Source organism: Vicugna pacos, chromosome 19 (genome assembly GCF_048564905.1).
Source record: "Vicugna pacos chromosome 19, VicPac4, whole genome shotgun sequence".
NCBI classification, from domain to species: Eukaryota; Metazoa; Chordata; class Mammalia; order Artiodactyla; family Camelidae; genus Vicugna; species Vicugna pacos.
Window position 1 is genome coordinate 36147209 of NC_133005.1, and position 22639 is coordinate 36169847.

The 22639-nt window shown below is 45.9% G+C and overlaps 1 protein-coding gene across 3 annotated transcripts in view; it reads left to right on the forward strand.

Moving 5' to 3' along the window:
* Positions 1-8935: 8935 nt before the first annotated feature.
* The window catches only part of ARFGEF2 (ARF guanine nucleotide exchange factor 2), an 81029-nt gene continuing 67325 nt past the window's right edge, over positions 8936-22639 (forward strand). For 2 of the 3 annotated variants that reach the window (XM_072944356.1, XM_072944358.1), the window contains exons 1-2: positions 8951-9222; positions 22470-22500. In XM_072944356.1, coding sequence (XP_072800457.1) covers positions 9102-9222; positions 22470-22500 — 152 coding nt within the window. In that variant the 5' untranslated portion in view covers positions 8951-9101. Of the gene's footprint in view, positions 9223-22469; positions 22501-22639 lie in introns of all 3 variants that reach the window. The other variant, XM_072944357.1, reaches the window with a different exon arrangement.

Below are 22639 nucleotides of genomic sequence, written 5' to 3' on the forward strand. Positions count from 1 at the left end.
CGTAGTTTTCTCTCCCATAAAAAGGAAGTACTATTACTAAGAATCTCCTGGGGTAGTTTTGTGTCAATTTAAGCCAAGCTCTTAGAACAGCCTGTGGCCTGTGAGACGCACCATGTGTGTCAGCCACAATCAGCTCTCATGTTTCTGCATCATGAGAGTTATTTTTCCAGTGTATTTTCTTTATTTTTAAAACAGCTTTGTTGAGCTTTAATTCACGTATCACACAATTTATCCATTTAAGGTGTACAATTCAATGGGTTTTAGCATAGTCACAGACTCGTGCCACCATTAACCACAATCTAATTTTAGAACATTTTCATCATCCTCCAAAGAAACTGTACCCATTAGCAGTCATTTCTTCTTCCCCTCTCTCCTTAGTGCCCAAAAGCCCCTAATCCACACTCTGCATCTGAGGGCCTGCCTACGTCCATGACATTTTATTTCTTGTTTTGTTTCACCTTGACAGTGTCTCATTTCCCACCCTCAATCATAACGAAGCATAAGATCCAGGAAACCCTGCCTTCTCCTCTTTTGTGTCCTGTCCTGAACTTCAAATAGCTCTTCGCCCAGTGGGTATCTACTGATAAAGTAATAAACTGGCCCTTTGCGTGAGAACACATACTGAGGACCTACTATGTGCCAGGTAATGTGCTAGGTGCTTTATATACATTAATTCATATTACACACACACACATTGCTATGATCCCCATTTTACTGATGAAGAAACTGAGACATGAGAGGGTGAGTAACTTGCCCAGGGCAACACAGCCCCCAAGTGGGCAAAGTCAGAATTCGAACCCAGACCATTTGCACCTGGAGTCTACACTCTTTACCACTGCACCATACTGCTTTTGAGGCCAAACGCATGGGATTTCTTCACTTATGATCAGGCCCAGGAGACCTTGCAGGTGTTTGGGAGAAACTGTGGTAGCTGTTCTCAGAGATGGTCCCCACCAGCCAACCTCTTAGTATTGCCGCCTGCATGTGTCTCCTCAAACATTTATTCTGGCCTGCCCTCACGACTCAATTTAACCACTAGAATTCAGCAGAAGGGATGCTATGCCATTCCAAGATTAAGCAGCTTCAGTTTTGTACTTTGGGGAGCACTGAGCACCTCCATAAGAGGTCTGGCCACTCTGCTGGCAGAGACTGTGCAGTGAGGTCACACAGGGAGAGGCCCTGAGTTCACATGGACAGCCCTGTCCTGGCGTCTCAGCCATCCTCTCCATGGTACCAGATGTGTCAGTGAAAATTTTGGACATCCTGGCACAGCAAGGCCCCCTTATGCAGCCCAGAACTACCCAGCTGATTCCAGTCAACCGCAGAACTGTGAGAAATTATACATTGTTCCTGTAAAAAGCTAGGCCTGAGGGTAGATGGTTGGGCATCAGTAGATTGTGATGTAAGGCCACTTCCCTGGGTAATAGGTCCAGGGAGGGTCTGATCTCAGGATTCCACAGCCAGCTGCCCACATGGTGATGAGAGCAGAGCACAGAGCAGAAGTCTTGAGATCCTGTCCCCGCTGGTAGTCAGGGTGCAGGCTCACGACCTCCGCTCGGCCCAGCAGAGGTGTCAGCTCAGGACGTTGAATCAGGAGTGAGCAATGCAGAAGGGCAGGAGGTTTTGACTTGTTCTGCAAGGGGGTGATGATGGTACTACACCAGCATCTTGTTTCCAGTGACAGCCAATAAGATAAGGCAAGAATGGAGACCCATATCCAGTTCGGACAACAATGGCATCCTTTCCAGAATCTTCTTTTGGTGTAATTTCTGATCCCCTAACATCCCTCACCTCCCATTTATTTTCTGAACCTGGATCTCTACTCTTCTGATTAGTTTCATAAAAGACCTGTCATCATTCTGATAAAGCTCTTTTTCTGCCTAAGTTAGCAAATTAGTATATTGATTAGGTTCGGTTGCACACATCAGAAAAATCCAAAGCAACTGTGACTTAAACAAGACAGACAATTTTCTCTTTCAGAAGGAACTACAGAGGTCAGCAGTCCATGGTCTTCAGAGATCCAGCATCCTTGTGTCTTGGTGCTCTGGCCTCCATTTTAGCACACTTGCTTCATGGTCTAAAATAGCCGCTAAAGCTCCAGCCACTGCATCCACATTCTGGCAAGAGGGAAGAGAGGATGAAGAAGGACATTCCCCACTCTTTTAAGGAGACCTCCTAGAAGTCTCATTTAACACCTTTGCTTATCTTTCATGGCTAGAACTTAATCGCAAGACCACTGTTAGGTATGAGAAAGACAGGGATGGATGGTCTTTAGCTGAGCAGTGAGGTACCCAGCTAAAAATGAGGGTTATGTTCCTAAAGAGGAAGGAAAGAATGACCGTTGTGGTAGGCTACTAGAAATCTCTGCCTTGGTCTGTCTCTGCTGTGCTCAACCACGAAGCTTGCGTGGAAGAGCCGGACCAGTCAGAGGCCACAGGAGAGCAAAGGACCTTGACAACAGCTGTCTGTTGACCCAGCTGGTTCCCAGCCTAATTTTCTCTCATTTCCTTTTCCAAATTCTTTTTCTCCTCCCTGTTTGTCTTGAATCCCCACTGGCTCTCCCTGGCCCCTGAGTCCCTCAGCTTTCTGCTCTATTTTCTAGCCTACGGTTCCACCCCAGTCTAGCCTCCAAGCCATTCTGTGCACCATTCTTTTCACCTGGAAGGGCCCTCCTTGTCCCTCTGGCTCATCTAAAGTTATCTGTGGGAACGTGTGTCATGCCTTTGGCCACTCTGTGTTTGGGAGATTTCCCACCTCAAGGGTGGAGGGCAGGGCCAGACGTGTCCTCCAGCCTCCCTTGCGACAAGGGGCTGGCGTGTGGCCTTGGCTTTGCTGATCAGCCCCTCCCAGATCAACCTTCAATTCAGAGATGAGTGACATGAAGAAGGCCCACCTGAAATTCCTCTGGTGAGAGTAGCAGACAGGCCTGCAGTTTGCAGAAGTGGGAGTCCTGGAAATCCTCAGCGTTGGCCATGTGGCCTGTACCCCAGGGTGTTGGCAGTGGCTCTTTCTAAGGTAGCCCAGCAGTGAAATGTGGACATTGTATCCAGCTGCAGAGCCTCCAAACCTGATTCTCTGGCCCTCCCCGAGTTTCTATCAGTGTCTTAGTATATTTTAATAAAACTCTTTTCTGCTTAAATTATCTAAATTCTATTGTTCACAATTCAGCACCTTGTCTGATACACTCACAGTCTGGGTATTAGTTCCTTCCAGCTGCTGTAACAAGTGGCCACAAACTAGTGGCTTAAAATACCACAACTTGATTACCTTACAGTTCTGGGGTTCAGAAGTCTGAAATGGGTCTCAACTGGGCCAAAGTCAAGGTATCAGCAGGGCTGAGCTCCTTTCTGGAAGCTCTGAGGGAAAATCTGTTTTCTTGCCTATTCCAAATTCGACAGGCAGCCCAGACCCCTTGGCCTGTGGTCCTCTTCCATCTTCAAAGACAATAAGGGCATCACTCTGACCTCTGCGTCTGTCATCACATCTCCCTCCTCTGGCTCTAACTCTTCTGCCTCCCTCTTTCATTTATAAGGGTCTTTAAAGGGTCCCTATAAGGACTGTTGTCATTATATTCAGCCCACAAAGATAATCCAGAATAGTCTTCCCATCTCATGATCCTTAATTTAATCCCATCTGCAAAGTCCCTTTTGCCACGTAAGGTAACATATTCACAGAGATTCCAGAGATTAGCACGTGGGTGGGTATCTTTGGAGAGCTGTCAGTCTGTCTGCCACAGTTGGGTTCCCCAGAGGCTCATTCTGAGATAAGGGTTTGGATGCACATGGTTTATTTGAGAAGCACCAGTCAGAGAGCAGAGAGCAGACAGGGAAGGGAAGGAAGCCACGATGGGGTGAGCGGCCACAGAGCTGTCTGTTCATCACTGGGTGGCTCTCCCCAGGGTGTCAACCCACTGGCACTCTGGTCTTTCCCAGGCTCGGCCAAGCACACATCTGTGTCCAGGGAGAGTGCTCAGGCCAAAGGTCTGGCATATTTAAAAACAAAAAAGTACCAAAACAGCATGTAGCAGACACTGTCAGTGCCCCAGCCATCTGCCCTGGGCACTGACCACTCCTGGCTGCAGAAAGCTGCTCCCCGTTAGGCATGGGGCTTGGCCAGCCTGTGTGCAGGGCACTGTGTCAGAGCTGAAGCCACCAGAAGCAGCCCTTAGGCAATGATGGGTGGGAACTAGGTGAATGTATACCCAGCTCCCTCATCCCTTGGCTGGGATAACTCTGAGGCATGTCTACACTGGCTCCCAGAATTCTCCAGTGGGATGGAGACCCAGATGCCCTCAGTGGTGACTGGCTTGATAATCACACCTGCCTTGGCCATGTCCCCACCCCTCCTGCTGCCGTGTCCCGGGATCACCTCTCAAACACACTTAAATCCCTGTGTCAGGGTTCTCTTCTCGGGAAGCCCAAACCAAGATCCAGGGACAAACAAACAAACAAACAACAAAACCCCACACCCGTGGTGTGTTAAGTATTTGCATTGGGCAAGTTAACACTTTTTGAGTGCAGCTGGACACATGGACACAAACAAGCAGAATACAATTGCTGTACACATAACCTTCTTCGGAGAGAATCTCAAACATCTACATTTGAGGCTTTTCCTAACTATGAGGCCCCAACCAAACGGTGCTTCCGCCTCGAGCCCCCTCCTACCCTGCTGACAGGCATTGAGGGGGCTGCATTTGAGTTTTGCCTTAAAGTAAACAGAGAAAATAAATTTGTTTCCAACGGAGCGGTGACACAGAGGCGCTGTGGGAGCAGGGCAGGTCTTCCAGGACGGCTGGGCGGATAAAGAGGCTGTGTACAGTGGGAAGAAACCGACTGGCAGCTGGAAAGGCCCACTGCAGGCACGGCCCCAAGCGCCTTGGATGACTGGGTGCTTGTTACCAGTCGAGACATTACTCAGAGGAAAGCAGGAGTCAAAGCAGACACTGTTGGTTGCCAACTTCATCAGTTAGGACTAGGTTCAGCTACAAGAAACAGGGAACTGAAAATAAAAGGTACATATTTCTATCTCATGTAAAAGCCAGTGGGTCAGCACCCCACAATTAGCATGACTCTCCAGAATGTCAGGGACCCAGGCGCCTTCTCTCTTGTTGCTCTGTTGAGAAAAACTTCTATCCCCAAGATTGCCTCATGCGTCCAACGTGGCTGCTGGACAAACAGAGGCTGGGAGTGGGGTTGCTGGGTAAAATGCAATGTATCTAGTTAAATTTAAATTTCAGGTAGACAGCAAATACTTTTTAAAATGTAACTATGTCCCAGGTAAGGCATGGGACATACTTATACTAAAAAAGGTGTTCTAATGTTTACCTGAAATTTCGGTGTAACTGTTGTAACAAATTACCACAAAGGTAGTGGTTTAAAGCAACACAGATGTATTCTCTCACAGTTTTGGAAGGCAGAAGCAGAAAATGGATCAGCAGGGAGGCGTTCCTTGGGTAGGCACTAAGGACACTTGCTTCTCTGCCTTTTCCAGCTTCTAGAGGCTGCAGTGTGCCTTGGCTTGTGGCCCCACAATCACTCCAACTGCCTCCATCATCATGTCTCCTCCTGACTCTGACCCACCTGTGCCTCTCTTATGAAACCTCCTGTGATCATATTGAGCCAACCAGAAAATCCAGGATAACTTCTCTATCTCAAAACCCTTAATTTGAGGGAAGGGTACAGTTCAAGCGGTAGAGCGCATGCTTAGCATGCATGAGGTCCTGGGTTCAATCCCCCACTACCTCCTCTAAAAATAAATAAACCTAATTACTTCTCCCACAAATACAATAATTATATAACACAGTAATAAATAAATTTTTAAAATCATCTATTTAAAACAAAACCCCTTAATTTAATCACATCTGCAACATCCCTTCGGCCTTTTAACATAACGTACTCACTGAGGATTAAGATGTGGATATCTTTGGGGGCCATTATTATGCCTACCATAGAAACACTGATGTTATTCCCAGATAACCCGCTGATTGAATGATTAAGTCCTGTGGACCCCAATCCAGCTACCTCCATTCATTCATTCATTCTATAAGTGGTTATTGAGCACCTCCTACGTGCTCTAGGCAGAGAGCTGTGAACAAGATAGACAATGTCTCCCTCTTCATGAATGCACACATTACCTCCGTTCACTATTCTAGAAGGAAATTCATAATGAAATCTTCCTACGCACATAATTTTTTTAAAAAGATAATGACCTAAGAGACAAAGATGAAACAAAAGGAAAGCAATGTATAATTTGCAAATCTTATTTCAATACATAAGTGCTCAGGCACAATTACACTAAGGGATGTAATAAAGCAGTCAGCTGCTGGAATCTAAAAGTCGAGTCCCCTGAATTACGACAGCTACAAATGCAGGCTGACCAGGGGTGCCATTGGGGCAACTCAAATACCATGGCTGGCATCAACAGTGGTGATGTAGTTTTGAAACGGTGAACGGCATTTGGTAAAGTCCCAGACAAAATACAGTCTTCCCTTGAATTACAATCACAGTTGCATTCCTGGAAAATTCAATATATATTAAAACCATACCAAAAATTCTTTGTGTTCATGTGTAAAGCAGATGTAGGTTCTAGGTTCAGATCATTATCAATAGGTTTTCACCTCCAGGAATGTGCAGTCCAGCCACGTGGGACACGTATAACTCTGCTATCTGGGATTGTCCAGCTGTTTGCAAGATGTCGTCAAGCATTCCTGCTCCCCCAATCATGAAAATAAAAATACTCCCCCTACAAAATTTCCAAAATGCCCCTGAGGGTGGCACTGCCCTCATGGAGAAGCACTGATTGAGAGGCACAGAGGTGCTTAAGCCAAGCCCTTGATGGGAATAAAAAGGAATCCAGACTGGCCAGAGGGTCCTGACAAGGAGGAAAGAGGGGAGAGATGTGGGCAGGGAAATCGGCCATAGTGAGACACTCAGACTCAATTCCAAGGGCATTGGGGCGTCAATCACCCCAGAGTCTTCAGCAGAAGAGTGACGTGGCTTGATCTCATTGTGGGGGGGGGGGGCGGCTCAGAACATGTTACTCAGTGGATTGCACTGCATTTTTCTGAGTTTCACACATTCATTTACTCATTCATTTGACACATGAGGATCAAGGGGCCTCAATGATGAATGGATTCCTGTGTAATGAGCTATCCCCAAATGTGGTGGCTTAAAATAACAATTTGTTGTTTTCCACTAATCTGTGGGTTAGCTGGGCAGTCCTTCTGCTGATCTCCTCAGGGTTATTCATGCTGCCGAATTCAGCCAGTGGATTGCCTGCAACTGGGCTCAGCTGGGAGCCCTGGAATGATGGGCCTCTCTGTCCTTATGCTCTTTCTTCCAGATGCTCTCTGTCTCTCTGTGGCCTACACCCTACCCTAGTCAGACGATAAACAAGTCCACAAGTGAAAAAGGTCAGAAAGTGCTATAGGGAGAAAGGGGCTACTTTAAATATGGTGGTCAGGGACGGCTGCCCTGAGATGTCTGAGCTGAGACCTGAGCATCTGAGCTGCCTGCGTCAGAAGTTTCTGAGATTTCCAAAAAAGATACTGTCTTTGCATGAGCCCAACAGCACCACAGCTCCCCTGGGGGAGGTGGCCAGTGTACGGTGGCTGTCCAGGCTCCAGCGGACATCACCAAAGCTGTTCTGATTTCGCTGGCAGTGGGAAGGATGGGACACTGAGGGGAGAATATCTGTCTTCTCGCCCTCAATGGCAGGCTTGTGTGACATTGGCCATCTCTGTTGCTTCTCCTGCCAGCTGCCCCCAAATACCTGCTGCCTCATACACTCACTGGGAGGAACTACAGGTTTACAAAAAGAGGTGGATACACTGCACAGGGGGGTGCACTCAGGGTGGTTCTCCCTGGCAGCACCGTGCATAGATGTGGCACTAGAAACACAGAAGTCCACTGGCCTGGATGCCAGGAGTCAACTCTACTCCAGTAACAGGAGAAGTGTGTGGAAAGTGTGTGGAAAGTGTGTGTCTTGCCAACAGGACTGGCAAAATCCTGCTTTGGGAGCGTGTGCATGAATACACCTTTCAACCTCTCCCTCCCTCTCGCCCTCCCTCTGCCTTCTTTCACCTGCCCTTTCCCTCCAATTTCTCCCTCCTCTGCTCTCTCCCTCTCCTAGTGTGCCCTTCTCCCCCTTCACCTCCCTCCCATTTCTTTTTCCATTTAATTCCCCATCCCTCTCCTCCTAACTCCCCCTTCCTTTTCTTTCTCTCCCTCGCCTCCTCCTCTCTTCTTTTCCCCTCCCCTCTGCTCTTATCGAAACCTCTCCTCTTCCTCCCTGCTCTCTCCCCATCTTCCCCCCTGCTCTCTCCCCATCTTCCCCCCTGCTCTCTCCCCATCTTCCCCTCCCTTTCCCCTCACTTCTCTTCTCACCTACCCGCCTCCCCTCTGGCCTTCCCGCACCACCTCACCTGCTCTTCTAACCCCCTTAGCTTCCTCTCTTTCCTCCTCACCTCCTCTGACTCCCTTGTCACCTCTCACTCACTTGCCACTTTTCTTCCCATCTTCTCTCTCTCCCTCACCTCCTCTCTCTCTTCACCTCCTCTTGCCCCTTTAGCATCTCATTCTCTTTTTATCCAGTCTTCTTTCTCTCCTTCCTTCTTCTGCTCCTCCTATCTGCTCTCCTTCCTTCTCTCTTCTCTGACCAGTCGTCTCCGCTCTCATTGCCTCTCTTTCTCCTCACCTTCTCTCCTCTCACCCCATCACCACCTCTCCTCCCTTTCACCTCCTTTCTTCTATCCTTCACGTCCCCTCCTACCTCCACCCATTTCTACTCACCTCCCCACCTTTCCCTATTCCTTCCTCCACTCTCAATGCCCCCTTCCTCGCCCACCTGGCCTCACCCCGCCCCTAGCCGTAGGCCCCGCCCCGCCTGGGGTCACGGGGTCGACGGACGCGCGGCAGCCGTAGCAGCCCTGCCAGTCACGTGGTCACGTGACGCGCTCCAACATGGCGGCGCCGTGGGGCCGCGGCGTCGCTTCCTGACGGGGCGGCGCGGACGGACGCCGGGACGCCGGGCCCGCAGCCTCGCTTGCCCGTTTGCTCGCGCCGCCCGCCCGCGGGGCCGCCAGCCCCCGCCGGGCCGGGGCCATGCAGGAGAGCCAGACCAAGAGCATGTTCGTGTCCCGGGCCCTGGAGAAGATCCTAGCCGACAAGGAGGTGAAGCGGCCACAGCACTCCCAGCTGCGCAGGGCCTGCCAGGTGGCGCTCGGTGGGTGAGCCGCCCCGGCCCGGCCCCGCGCCGGCCTCCCCATGCCGGCCGTTACCCTACCCGACCTCAGGCCGGCCTCTGGGGCGCCGCTTCCCCTCCACCCGAATCCCACCCTCCCGGCCCCCTCATTATTCCTCGGGGGAAACTGATGCCCTGGCAGCTCGGGACTGGCCCAAGGTCACCTGGCAAGTTGGTGACAGCTTAGGCTAGCTGTCCAGCCTCGTAGCCCAGGGCTCTTGCCACGACTTCTTGCTGTCCTGCTTCCTGGTTCCTCCCCTCACCACCCTCAGAAGCAGCAGCTTTTGCCCCAAGTTTTTTCTTTACGTGGGTTCTGCTGGTTGGAGTTCCCCTTTGCGAGCAGAGCAAGTGGGAAGAGCTGCCCAGCTGGTTTAGGGATACCCCTGAGGCCTACTTTGGAAGTGCTCAGCTGGTGAATGTTTTCCTTTCATTTGGGGATCTCCCATAAGTCCCTCCAGGAGGGACTGCACCTCCCATGTATTGTAGTGTGCAGGAGCTCTGCTCGTTCCGGGCGGTCCACTGAAATAGAGGGCCTGTGAGGGCAGATAGTTGTTTGTTTTGTTCACCGCTGGATCCTCTGCGTGTGCAACAGCGCCTAGCACACAGTAGATGCTGACTGAATGGACCCACAGACTATAGGAGAGAACTCTTGATTCATAGCTCCTTAAAGCCTTGGCAGTTGATTCCAGCATCAACATCCAATCTTTTAGTTTCAGTCATTCAACAAGTATTTATCAAATGCCCACTGCGTACCAGGAACGGTGATTGGCACCAAGGGTACAGTGGGGAACAAGACAGACAAGGTATTTGCCCTTAGTAAGTAAATTTAAAAATTAGACAATTTTGAATACTAATAAATACTTTTGTAAAAGTAACTTTTTAATAATTAATTTACTTTTGTAAAAAACTTTTTGTAAAAGAGCAAGATGTGATACAGAGGGCTTGAGGACTGCTTTTTATAGGGTTATGAAGAAGTAATCTTTTCTGAGAAGGTGACATTTGAGCCAAGTACTGAAAGGCAGGAAGTATCCACCATGTGGAATTCCAGGGGAAGAGAGTTCTAGGCGGTGAGGATCAATACATTTGACCAGAATTGACTTTAAGTTACTTTAGCACCCCAGTGCCTTTGGTTTGAAATCCATAAAGAGACCTGTTTTCCCTAACAAGTCACCAGGTAAATGGAAAGTTTGGTTTTCCATGACAGAGTTTGAGGTTACTATCACCTTTCTCCCTTCATTTGGTGCAAGGTACTCTGGGACTCTTGGGGCCTAGGAATGAGTTTGTGAACTTTACACTTTTCTGAGAGGAATCCCATGGCTTTCATCAGATTCTCAGGAGGGTCTGAGGCTCCCTCAAGGATCAAGAACTATTGATGCAAAGGTTGTTGCTTAGATAACCCGGAAACACATGCTAGACCTGTGAATTCAGGATCAAGTGGAGGGATTTACTGAGATTTAGGTTTGTAAAGCTTTTTTATTCATAAAACCAAGACTAACTGTTGGATATTGTTTTATCTGTAATGTAGGATAAGCACTACAAAGTAGTTTGTTAGGCAAAAGCCTGATACTTACAACTCCACTTTGAAATCTGCCTGGATTCTATCCTCTCAGTGTTACTTTAAGAGCATTGTTGCGGAAGTTTCAAAATAGTTATTTGGCAGAAAAGTTTTCATTTCCCCGTTTAGAAAACTTAACATCAAATTTTCACCAAATTGTATTTCACATTGTTGGAACCTACTTATAAAATTGTCATGTAAGTCATAAAGGGTCATAACATTGAGAACTTACTAGATAATTTTGCATCATACCTTTGTTGAGAAGATTTTTCCCAAATTGTGGAATGCATATTCAGTGTTTTAGTAGTGAACTGTAAGAAATAGCCTACACTGAAAATATAAATTCTCCATTAAAAACATTTTTCTTGTCAAACAACATAGACAAGTTAAATAAAATATCCCATATAATGTTATTTGAAAAAAAAAAAAAGGAAATAGCCTGTAAAGGAACTAATTGGAGCAGAGGTTAATTGAATAGCAGATTGGTATTGTGGTTCGTCATCATCAGATTGATTAATAGGAGCTATTACAAGGGAACCTGTGTAAAGTATTGCATTAAACTGACCATCTTTAAAAAATTTTTTTAAGATAGTACGTGTGTGTCATTGCTGTTAAATAAAAATGACTGTTTTTACTTATAAACAGAAGAAAACATATAGCAAAGTATCTGGTGATGTTTCGCTCTGCATCACAAGGCCCAGTTCTGTGTCCAGTAAGAGGAGCTGAGAGGAGCCTGGGTACAAGAAGGGTTATGTTATGGCTGGTGTTTTAGAGCTTACCATGTGTAGATTACCACTCATTTTGATAAGAGGAAGTGTAAACGGCCTCTCAGAGTTGTAATGCTTGAATAATAGGAGCATTTACAGGAAATAGCTTCTGTGACATTCCACCAGTTGTAGCCTATTAGGGGGAGGGGACCAGGGATGCACTGGGCTGTACCGGGTAGGAGTTGGGAGTGTCCTCTCTGGACTCAAGACTGCCTGGGTTCAAATTCCTTGCCTTCCACTTGCTGACTTTGTGTTCTTGGACAACTCTTACGCCTTCCTCATAGGGTGGTTATACAGATGAAGTTAATTGAAGTTAATGTGCAATAAACTTGGCATGTATAAAGTAGGTGCTCTGTGAAGGCTTGCTGCTGTTACATATTTTTATTACTTTAAGCTGGGACAAACCATAGACACTGTAAGTGCTCTGGCTTGACATTCTTAACCGACGTTGGTTCCTCGTTTAGGGGTGACTTAACTGCTGTATTTGGTTTGTAGATACAATAAATAAGGATGTAATTACATGACTAAAAGGCTTTGTTTATTGGAGTATTAACTTGCTAAGCTCAATGAAGACAAGGGTTGTACCTTGTAAAAGCAGTGATGATTAGGCTGGAATAGATCTGGAGTAATAATCTTGAACTTTTCAGCTCTCCAGTTGGGGCACATAATTACATTTTTAAACCTTACTTTCATAACTATCTTATTTAAGAGCCATTTTCTCCCATGATTTCATTTAAGTTACATTTCTGGTCTTAAACTGTATGAGATTTGGAGGCTTGACAAGAATAATCTGAGTGTTTTTAAATTGGGTATGGAAAAATTTGGAAGTCTGGAAAACTTTTAACTAAATTGTTCTAACAGTACTTCTCATGTATGATAAGATACACAACATCTTGTTTAATAATTTAATACCCACAAAATGCTAAGTAAGGGCTAAGTGCCCTGTAATTGCTAGCTGTCATTAAACATACCTATGTTTTTCATATGAAATTGAGTGGCTTTAAAAAGTCACTTATTTCTTAGAGCAGTTTTAGGTTCACAGCAAAATTGCAAGGGAGGTGCAGAGAATTCCTATATGCCTCTGCCCCCACACATCTGTGGCCTCTCCGTTATCAGCATCCCTAACCAGAGGGGTATGTTTGTTATAATGACGAACCTAACGTTGATGCGTCATTATCATCCATGAGTGACTTTTTAAAATCACATATTATATAATAACTGTATGGTATCTACCATGTACTAAGCATTTCTGTGTTCCAGGCGCAGTGCCGTTTGCTTTACACGCGGTTTAGTTCTTACTATTATTATCCTCATTGAGGCCTTAGAGAAGTTGGCTGACATAACTCAGCCAATAAGCAACGGAGCTGGGGTGTGAACGCGGACAGTCTGCTCCAGAGCCCAAGATCTTAACCATGACTGTCATACTGTGTTGCTTCTCCATATGAAAGTTTTTGCATTGTATATAAAATACTCAGAGAAGTCATAAACGGTCATTATACCGCAGGGCAGTTTCTATGCAGTGAAGTTTTGGTGAAGTTTCAGTAAGTAAAGCATTCAGTAAGTGAAGAGACCATATTTTTTGTAGTTGAATTTTGAGATGTAGTATTTGACAGGCTTTAATTAAAAAGATCACAGCTTTTTTTTTCTGCAGCTTTTTACTGCATATGTCTTTGGCTTAACTTAGGGACTAACAATAAGAAAGAAATGAGGATAAAGAGCTGATTTCCTATAAATTTCATTTGAGTTAAGTCTTTCTGATTTATGACCTCCCTCTTCATCAGCAGTAACTCCGTCTTACTCCTTCTGGAGTTGTGACATGTAACTGATGTCCGTCCTTGAGTACAGCAGGCAGAGGGAAACCAAGACTCAGAGAGCAGCTTGCCCACAGCTGCACAACCAGGTGGGAGACAGCTGTAACATGTAGTTGCTGTATAAATCATAAAATCCACGTTGAGATTTGCTACTCTGACTGGTTCATATATGGGATTTAGAGACACGTGAGTGATCTTAGCTTGAGCTGATTGGTGGCACAATGGAGGTGGAAACCAGAAGGTGGAGTGGCTTGAGGCATGAGTGAGAGGCGAGCAGACAGTGAGCACACACCTCTTTCCCAAAGTTTGGCTGTGCTGTGAAGAGGCAGAGGGAGATGTGGATCATGGGAACTTTTTGGTTTTCTTCTTTTTCTTTCTTTAAATGTAGAGAAGCCTTGAACTTGTTTAAATGTCATTGGGAAGAAGCCCATTGAGGGAGTACATTCATAAATTTAGTTATATATTAGTTTACAAAAAACATGCACATGTCTGTATAATATATGGTAAATTGTTTATTTCCTCAGTATGATGTTGTTCTTCTAACTTTGATGTGTTGAAAATAACTATTCTCACCATTAGGAAGAACCTAAAGTGCAACTTTTGAAAAATATCAAAAATATCCCTAAATTGTCATAAAGTAAGGCTTTCAGTTGAAATACAGAACAAAACCTTTAATGTTAGCAAATTCTGTCATTTTCATGAGAGATTTTGTTTATGAGTGCTGTAGATTATAAAAGTGTCGAGAAATACTAGTACTCGGGACCCTGACATTACTTTTTATTGAAAAGCTTTAGAGTGATTCCTCAGGAGAAGGTCATCTGTCTAGAAGCAGCACTAAAAATTGCACTGTGCTTATTGAAAAACATTTATTTATTGGATTGGCAAAAAAATCCATTGGGAGCTTATTGATTAGTCTTGTGACCCTGGACTAATAGCTTCTTGGAGCCTTGGTTTCCTGGGATGAGAAAGGTAGTAAGACCTGTGTCACAGGATTATTATGAGGGTTAGGTGAACTAATGCAGTAAAGGGATTGACGCAGTACCTGGCACCTGACAAGTGACCGACTGAAATTCAGAGGCATTGGTTTTCCCGTATTGAAAGGAGAAGGAACTGAATGCTTGTTCTTCTCTGCCTCCCTCGTGGGTTGGTTTATGGACTTTTTTTGCTGGTCTCTGACATTTTGACACTGGCGAGGCAAGTGGTTGGAAGAATTTAGAGCTCAGTCCGGCACTTGTAAACCTCAGTGGGAGACCCTGTAAGCAGTGCTGGGGAAAACAGTAAGACCATTCTTTATGGAAAAGAGCGAACTTGTGAGAACGTGTGCTTAATGAGCAAGTACATGGCGGCTCCTGTGTAAATAGCTCAGGACTGTATTTAGTTCTTACCATTTTCACCAGGCTTCGGGGGCCTGCCAGGAAAATACTTGACTTTCTTTCCAGCAAGCTTATCTTAGAAAATACTTAAATGTTTGCTAATTCATTCCTGGAGTCTTCGTGTAAGAAGCTTCTTTGGGTATACTGTCTTGGTTGTAAATGAGTCTTTTAGCCTTTTTTAAATTAGGTATTTCATTAGGTTTTATAGCTTTGTGGGGAGAACGGCCTTCTTGTGCTAGGACATAAAATTCTTAAATTTTCCCACAGTCCTAAGGAGTAGTCAGTGCATACTTGTTCTCTATATAGTCTTTTTGTCTGTTGACTAAACCAGGCTGACATGTATTCAAAAGATATTTATTTGGGTGGCATACCTGGTGTCATGATACAAGGGAAATAAAACAAAGATCCTGTTCTTGTGGAGTTTGCAGTTAATAGGGAAGAAGGGCACTGTGCAAATGATCATGTCCTCTGAGACCTACTAACAACCTGACAGGTTCTGTGAAGGAGAGAAACCTGGTCTCAGAAGGGGAGTGAACAAAAAGATGAGGAAAAGCTTCCCTGAGGAAGTCTTGAGAGCAGAGTGATAAATAAGAATTAAGTCGGTTAGGGTGAGAGGCATTTTGGCAGCATGGGGACATGGCAAGCATATACAAAGGCCCTGTGGCAGAGAGGAATACAACCGTTAAGGAAACTAAAAGATACAACTGCTTGTGAATCTAGAGTTACCTCAAATTTTTAAAAAGGTTTTAATAATAATAATTAAAAAAAAAAAACTAGAAGAGGCCGCTGTGTGGTTGGAGCATGGTAAATGAAGGGGGAGAGTGTTTGGGGATAAGGTGGGAGTGATAGGCCAGGGCCCCCCCTTGCAAGACATTGGAGGTGATGGTGAGGAGTTTGCTTTTTAGACCAAAAGCAGTGAGATAACACTGAAGAGCTCTAAACAGGGAAGAAGATGATGGGATGGCGAGGTTTGTATTTTGGAAAAATCACTTGAGCCATTTTGTTCAGAACATCTTAGAGGAAAACCAGAGGGATTGCCCAGGGTCATTGAGGAGGTATGTACCGTCATCCAGGGAAGAGATGTTGATGGCCTGGACTTAGAGCAGTGCCAGTGGAAATAGAGCAAAGTGAATGTCTTTCCCATTTGTCTAAAGAGAAAGCTAACAAAACCTGGTGATGAATTGGGTAAGAACATGAGAAAGAGAATCAGTAAGGCTGTTGAGTTTTTGACTCACCCAACTGGATGGATGAGTTCTTTAAGATGGGAGTGGGAAGACCATCTGGGGAGAGGTGGGTGGAGGAGGTTGATCTGAGTTGGGACTTGGATGTGTTCAGTTCCACCTGCCTTTGAGCATCCAATTGGACAGGTGGAGTAGGAACTGGATGGGTGTATGAGCCTGATGTTCGTGGCAGGCCTGCACTGGAAATCCAGATTTGGGAGTCATCAGAGCTCAGGTGGGAAATGAAGGTGCAGGTGAGGATGAGAAGGCCTGGGGAGAGAGTGTACAGAGAAGGAAAGGCAAGGAAGCTTGGGCCTGAGGAACCCCTGCCTGCCTGGCTGGGCAGAGGAGGCCGCGTCTGCCACGGAAAGGGAGGAGAGATGGCGCAAGAAGCAGATGGCAGATGAGAATATGTGCTCATGAAGCCAGAAGTAGAGAAAATTTCAGGGAGGGTGAGATCAGAAAAGTGAAATGCTGCTGGGAGTTCAGGTCAGGTGGAGACGGGAAACATGCCCATCAGATTTAGAGACATGTGGGTCATGGGTGACCTTAGCTTGAGCTGTTTTGATGGTGCAATAAAGGTGAAAACCAGACTGGAATGGGCTGGGGCATGTGTGGGAGGTGAGGAAATAGACGGTGAGCACACACAACTCTTCCACAGGGTTTGGCTGGGGCGGGAAGGGGAAGGGAGAAAGATGGATCATGGGAGTTTGGGGCTTTATTTTTTCCTTTGCTAAAAGATAGAAGAGACTTGAACTTGTTCAAATGTCATTAGGAAGGGAGCCAGGGGAAGGAGAGGTTAAATAATGCCAGAAAGAGACAGTTTATTCCTTCAACAAATGTTGAGTGCCTGCTCTGGGCTGAGGAATTCCTGGATGCTGGAAATTCAGCAGTGAACAGAGCAGACCAAAGTCTGTTGTCACAGAGTTTATATTCTGCTGAGTGAGATGGATAAGAGAACTGATAAAAGTATGTCAAGGGTGGTAAATACTGTGACTGAAGATTAGAAAAATCAGTATAATATGAAATAAAGCAGGTAGGGGATACAGAATCACATGGAGGGATAGGGTGGCAGTTTTAGGTGGCAAGGGCAGGCCTTCTGAAGAGATGACATTTGAACAGTCATCGGAAGGAAGTCAGGGAGCAAGCCTTGTGGGTATCAGGGGAGGGCATTCCAAGCAGCCAAATGGCAAGAGCAAAGGTCCTGAAACAGGAACATACAACAGGTAAGCTGGGGGCAGGGTGAAGTGAGATCAGAGGGACAACAGGGGACGAGATCTTTTAGAGGCTTAGAGGCCAAGGTCAGGATTGAGGATTTTACTCAGTGTGAGATGGGAAGCCAGTGGAGTGTTGAGCAAAGGAGCAGATGTTACCAGATTTACATTCTAATGGTTACAGATCATCTGTTTTGAGCAGATGTAATCTGATTTACATTTTTAAGGGAATCCCTCTGACTGCTGTGTAGAGAAAGATGTGAGATGGGTGGAAGGGTAAGCGCTGAAGCAGTGAGACAAGTTAAGGAGGCTGTTGGTCCAGATGGGAGAGGATGGTGGCATAGCCTGGTGTAGTGGGGATGGCACAGCGTGGTGAGAAGTGATCAGATTCTAGGTGGTGCGGAGAGCATTAAGTTCTTCAGAAGGCAGGTGGGGATGGGAGACTGCAGAGCTGGAGGGATTGGGCACTGTTTTCCAGCAGGAGAGAGTGTGAAGAGGAAATGTATCAAAACGCTAACTGTGGTTCTCAAGCTGGTAGGGTAACAGGTGATTTTTTCATCTTCTTCTTGGTATATATTTCTGTATTACCTAGCTTCTCTTTAGTGAGCACCTGTTACTTCTAAAGTCAGGGAGGAATAGTCTCCTCAGAGTTTGCATTTATGTTTATGTGACAGTGTGAGGCAAATCTTATCTTAAATTCACATACTTAAAATAGATATTCCCCTTCTGCCTGGAATAACAATATTAGTAATAATTTTGCTGAGTTTTTACAATGTTCTAAGCATACTAAACTCTTTTAATGCGCTCTCTTCTGCTAGGAACAGTTGGCATCCAATGCCTCTCGTCCTCTCTCTTTTGCAGGGTGGGTGCAGAAGTGGGTCAGTTTTTCGATTGGCTAACAGGAAGTTGAGGGGATCTCCTTGTGGTGTCTTCTAATTCCTGCATGAAATAGGAGGCTGTTCCATCTGTTGTAAGTAAAGAGGAATGTTGGTGATTAAGAGAGGGAAGGGGTATTTGAGGAGAGTAGAGAAGTGTGCAGTAGTCTTTGTGGAGAGTTAGAGAAGGGGAGCTTAACTGGCAGTATTCAGGGTGCCATTGTGGTTGGTGATTAGGGCCTTTGTAGGCTCACCAGCTTGCCCTGTGGTCAGAGATCTGGTTGTTAAGTGGAGACAGGTCGGAAGGAGATGGTCATATAATTTAACTTGGGGTTTTGCCAGAGTTTAGGCTAAAGGTCAGAGGGAGTCAAGCCTGTTGTTTTCCTGTCATTCAGGTAACAATCTTGCTCAGGGGGATCCATCCTGGAAAACGAAGAAAGTGGAAAGCTGGCAAGTTGGCTTTGTCGAGTCTGACAGGCCAAAGAAGGATCCTTCTTCTGGAGCTGTTAGTAGGTCAGCTGGAAGGAAAGAAGGCTGTGGGCAGAGAACAGGCAGGAGCTGGAAGTGGCACAGTTCCAAATGAAAACAAGATTCAGTGTGACCAGCCACACCGGGCTGCCTCTGAGCGGAGGAGGAGGTCCGGGGAGGGAGAGCTGGAGGAACTGAGGGCAGCGTTGTTTTGCATATTAGGGAGGAGTGTTGTAGATCAGATGTGTCAGGGGCAGCTGAAGGTTTGAAGGAATATGGTGGGACTTTGGGGGAGTTGACTAGTGATGGCATTGTCGAGGCTAGTGATGGTCCTTGTTGCTCTCAGCTTGGGAGTGGAGCAGGGAATGTGAGCCCGTGCCAAAGTCATTGAAGAAAGGGGAGGTGTGACCCGAGAGGTTTGTGAATGACAGTGATGCCCAGAAAGGATTTCCCCAAGAGACCAGCGTTGCTTTTCAGCTGCAGCTGCCCCACCCCACCGGGTCTCTCACCTTTCCAGCCTGCTCATTTATTGCTGCTAATTGCCCAGTTGGTGGTTAGGAAAGCAATGCCTGTTAAATGTGGAGCGATAAACTGGAGCAGGTATGCCCCACCATCTGCTCCTCTTCCTTCACCCATCGTTTTCCTTCTCACTGTTGGGGCTCTCGAGTATTGGCTCTGGAGCAGACGGTCGGGGTGTGATCCTGCGGTAGCACTTCCGGGCTGTGACCGTGGGCAGGGGACTTCCTCTCTCTGTGCCCAGTTTACACACCTGTATACAGTTATGAGAGGAGTGCTGTTGTCCTCCTGAGTTGTAAGGAGGACCAAACAGGCACCTGCCCCTGGTGAATGTTAGCTATTATGATGATGATTTGTGTTCCACTAATTTCTTCTTTCCCTTGGCTCTGTTTGGTTCCACCAATGGGACTAGAGATTTTGCACTATTGCTGACTCCTGTTTTAAGATAAGATCAAGAGAACTGACAATTATTTACCACCTGTGTCTGCCTGCCACTGCCTTAGCCATTAATACCTTGGGTTTGTCAAGAGAATTAACCTGCATCCAGCTGCCTGGTTATAGTCTCTGGAGCATATGGGGCTCCTTTTTATCATCCTTATTTTTTTTAGAGTAGGAAATCGAGTTTTAGGGAGGTTTAATAACCCACCTGGCATCATTCAGCTAACAGATGTCCATGCCAGGACTTGAACTTAGTTCTCTCTAAATTGCCAACCTGTTTCCTGTCTTTTACTGCTCCAGGCTGTGTCAGGCGTTCTTTGGGACCCCATGCTGCACACCTTTTCCCTGTTCTTTTTTCTGCCTCTTTTTAATGGGGAAAAAATTGTATTATCCAAATATATCTAGAAGCCAACTGTTAGGGGAGACCATATGAAACGACTAATGTCTGACCACTTCCAGCTTTCATGTGGTTCCTACTGATATATCTCTCTGCCTCGACTGTTTGCAGTAGCCTCTTGATGGGCCCAGGTTGTAAATAGGTGCCCTGAGGCCAGATGGGGCTCAGAGAGTAAGTAGGACTAGCACCAGTGCTTCCAACTATGGTCTCAGCATTCACACTTTGAATCAGTGACAGCAGAACCAGCATTTACATTGTTCCGCATTTATAGGTTGTAGAGTAATTCTGCGTGCTTATTTGAGGGCCGTGGTACCCAAGAGGTTACGAACACGGTCCCTGGGGCCTAATTTCCTGGGTTCAAGTCCCAGCTCCACCTCTTACTAGCTTGTAACCTCTCTGGATCTTGTTTCTTCATCTGTAAAATTTAGCAGAGTTTGGCCTGGAGCCCTGGTCCTCTGGCTCCTTAGTTGCTCTTTGCTCTTTGGCCAAGCAACATTTAATTTGTATAAAACGTGGATGTTTTGTCTTCATTGTGCTGGTCATAGTCCTTAAAAGCTACTTTTATCCCCTGCAGTTAGTTTTCTGCAACCATTGAAGTACTTTCTCCTTGATTCTTCCCTGTCCCTTCAAGCAAAGGTTGCAAACTGGAGTCCAAGGTCAGGGCAGCCTGCAAACCAGTTTTATTTGAGCGCAGTATTTCTTTAAATCATTGAAATTGCTTTCAATTATAGTTGGAGCTTTCACTTAAAATCCAGATTCTGACTTCTGGAAAGATCAGAACAGGCACCTCCGGGCTCAGTCAGCTGGCACTGAGACTGCTGGGGCGCCCCTTGTCCTGTTGGGTGGGGAAGGGGACCTCCCTGCCCCTGATGTCTTAACGCCCATCCATGTTTCTTTGGGAGGTTCCCTCCCTGACCTCAGTAGGCCTTTGCTTTTATTACCCTCGGTGCCTCAGTGAGCAAGTAGCAGTCCTGGTGATTGATTCACTGATCTGTGGGTTGGCGCCCATGGCATTCCAAAACAGACTCTTTTAGAGTTCAGAGGCCAGCAGACTCTCTCAAAGGCCTAATTGCTTCAGATGCACTTAACATCTAAACTTAACTCTGATAAGGTGACATGGTTGGAGGAAAACCTTACATTTAAGACCAGGCAGCAGTGCCCCTTCTGCACATCACAGAGTGACAGGTGGTATTACCACCAAGCAGAGCCTTGACGTTCTGCATGTTGATTTCTGTAAACTGAAAGCTTGGCCACCAGCCTCCCGGGCTGGATTTGCCGAGCCACTCCCGCAGCCTGGGGCCTCAGCTAGAAGCCAGAGCTGCTTCCTTAGTGAATTCTTGTCCTTGAAGGGCAGGAACCATGCCACAGAGCTCTCTTTAGGAGACAGCCACAGGCCTTATGGTCCATGAGCAGAATGTTTAGTATTAGTCATCTGGGTGTGTCTCTCCTGTTTTCTTACACATGTATAGTAAGAGCACATGGAAAGATGGGCTTGAAGGTTAAAGTTGCCACCTCTAGTGAGTCCAGTTACTCGTTTTTTCACTTCCTAAGGGTCAGTCTAGAATGGAGTTGTCCAGGAAAAGGAAATTTTCACTTCCAGAACTGTGTTCTGGGGCGGCTAGAATAACTAATGCCATGTGCAAACTAGTGGCTCTCAAGAGGCTGTGTAAAGAAGGCTGGCCTTTTGGGGGTTATCTGAATACATGGCATTCAGCTCGACCCGCTTCATTGGCCTGCTCTGGTAATACGGTGAGCCCGCCAGCCTGACACGTAGGGACATGCTGGGGAGTTCGGCGTGTTTTAGATAGGATGTTCTTGTGTCCATGGCACAGAATCTTGTTCTCCTGGACGTAAGACTCTCTCTCTGAGATTGTGATTTTTGAGTATTGACACTGTTTCCATAACCGTAACCTACATGGTAAAAGTTTTTAAATTAATTTTAATTCATAAAAATTACATATGCCTTAGCATAACAATATGAATGTACTTAATGCCACTGAACTAGACACTAAAAAATGGCTAAGATGGTAAATTTTATGTTATGCATATTTACTACAGTTTTCGTAAGTGCTAAAGAAAAAGTATATATATCATAGAAAATGTGGAAAAGAGAAAAAAAACTCGCCATCCCCTTACTTAGATAGCTTTCAATAGTTTGTTGTATTTTTCTGTGCATACGCAGTTGAGGTGTTACTGTATTACCATAATATTGAGTTAGCTATCGTTAACATACATTTTGCAAATGGAACGTAGACTGTGGGGTCAAAATGCCTGGGTTTCAATCCTGGCTCCTAGTTCCTGACATGTAGCAGGAGACAAGTTACCAACCTTTCTTTGCCTTGGTTCTCATCTACACCAGTGGTTCTCAGCAGGGGCAGTTTTGCCCCAGGGGACACCTCAGCACATAGTAACTGCTATGGAAATGATAACTGTTATTAATGATGTTACTGTTTTTATCACCTCATATCAGCATTTCTTTACTTAAAAATCTTCATAAACATTCTTTTTAATAGTTTCAGAGTATCTTTTGGTAAAAGTTTTCTTTTCTATCCATATTGCATGCTCCTAACATGCCTTTCCTTTCTTCCCCACCAGATGAAATTAAAGCAGAAATAGAAAAGCAGAGGTAAGCTGGGACACTTTCTCCTTGCTGAGTGCAATATGAAGGGAGCAGACTTGGCTGTGGGAGCCGCATTCTCTGCATGTTTTCTCGAATTTCTGATCCTTGGGGTCTCCTAGCACCGCACCGGGCACACGGCATGACC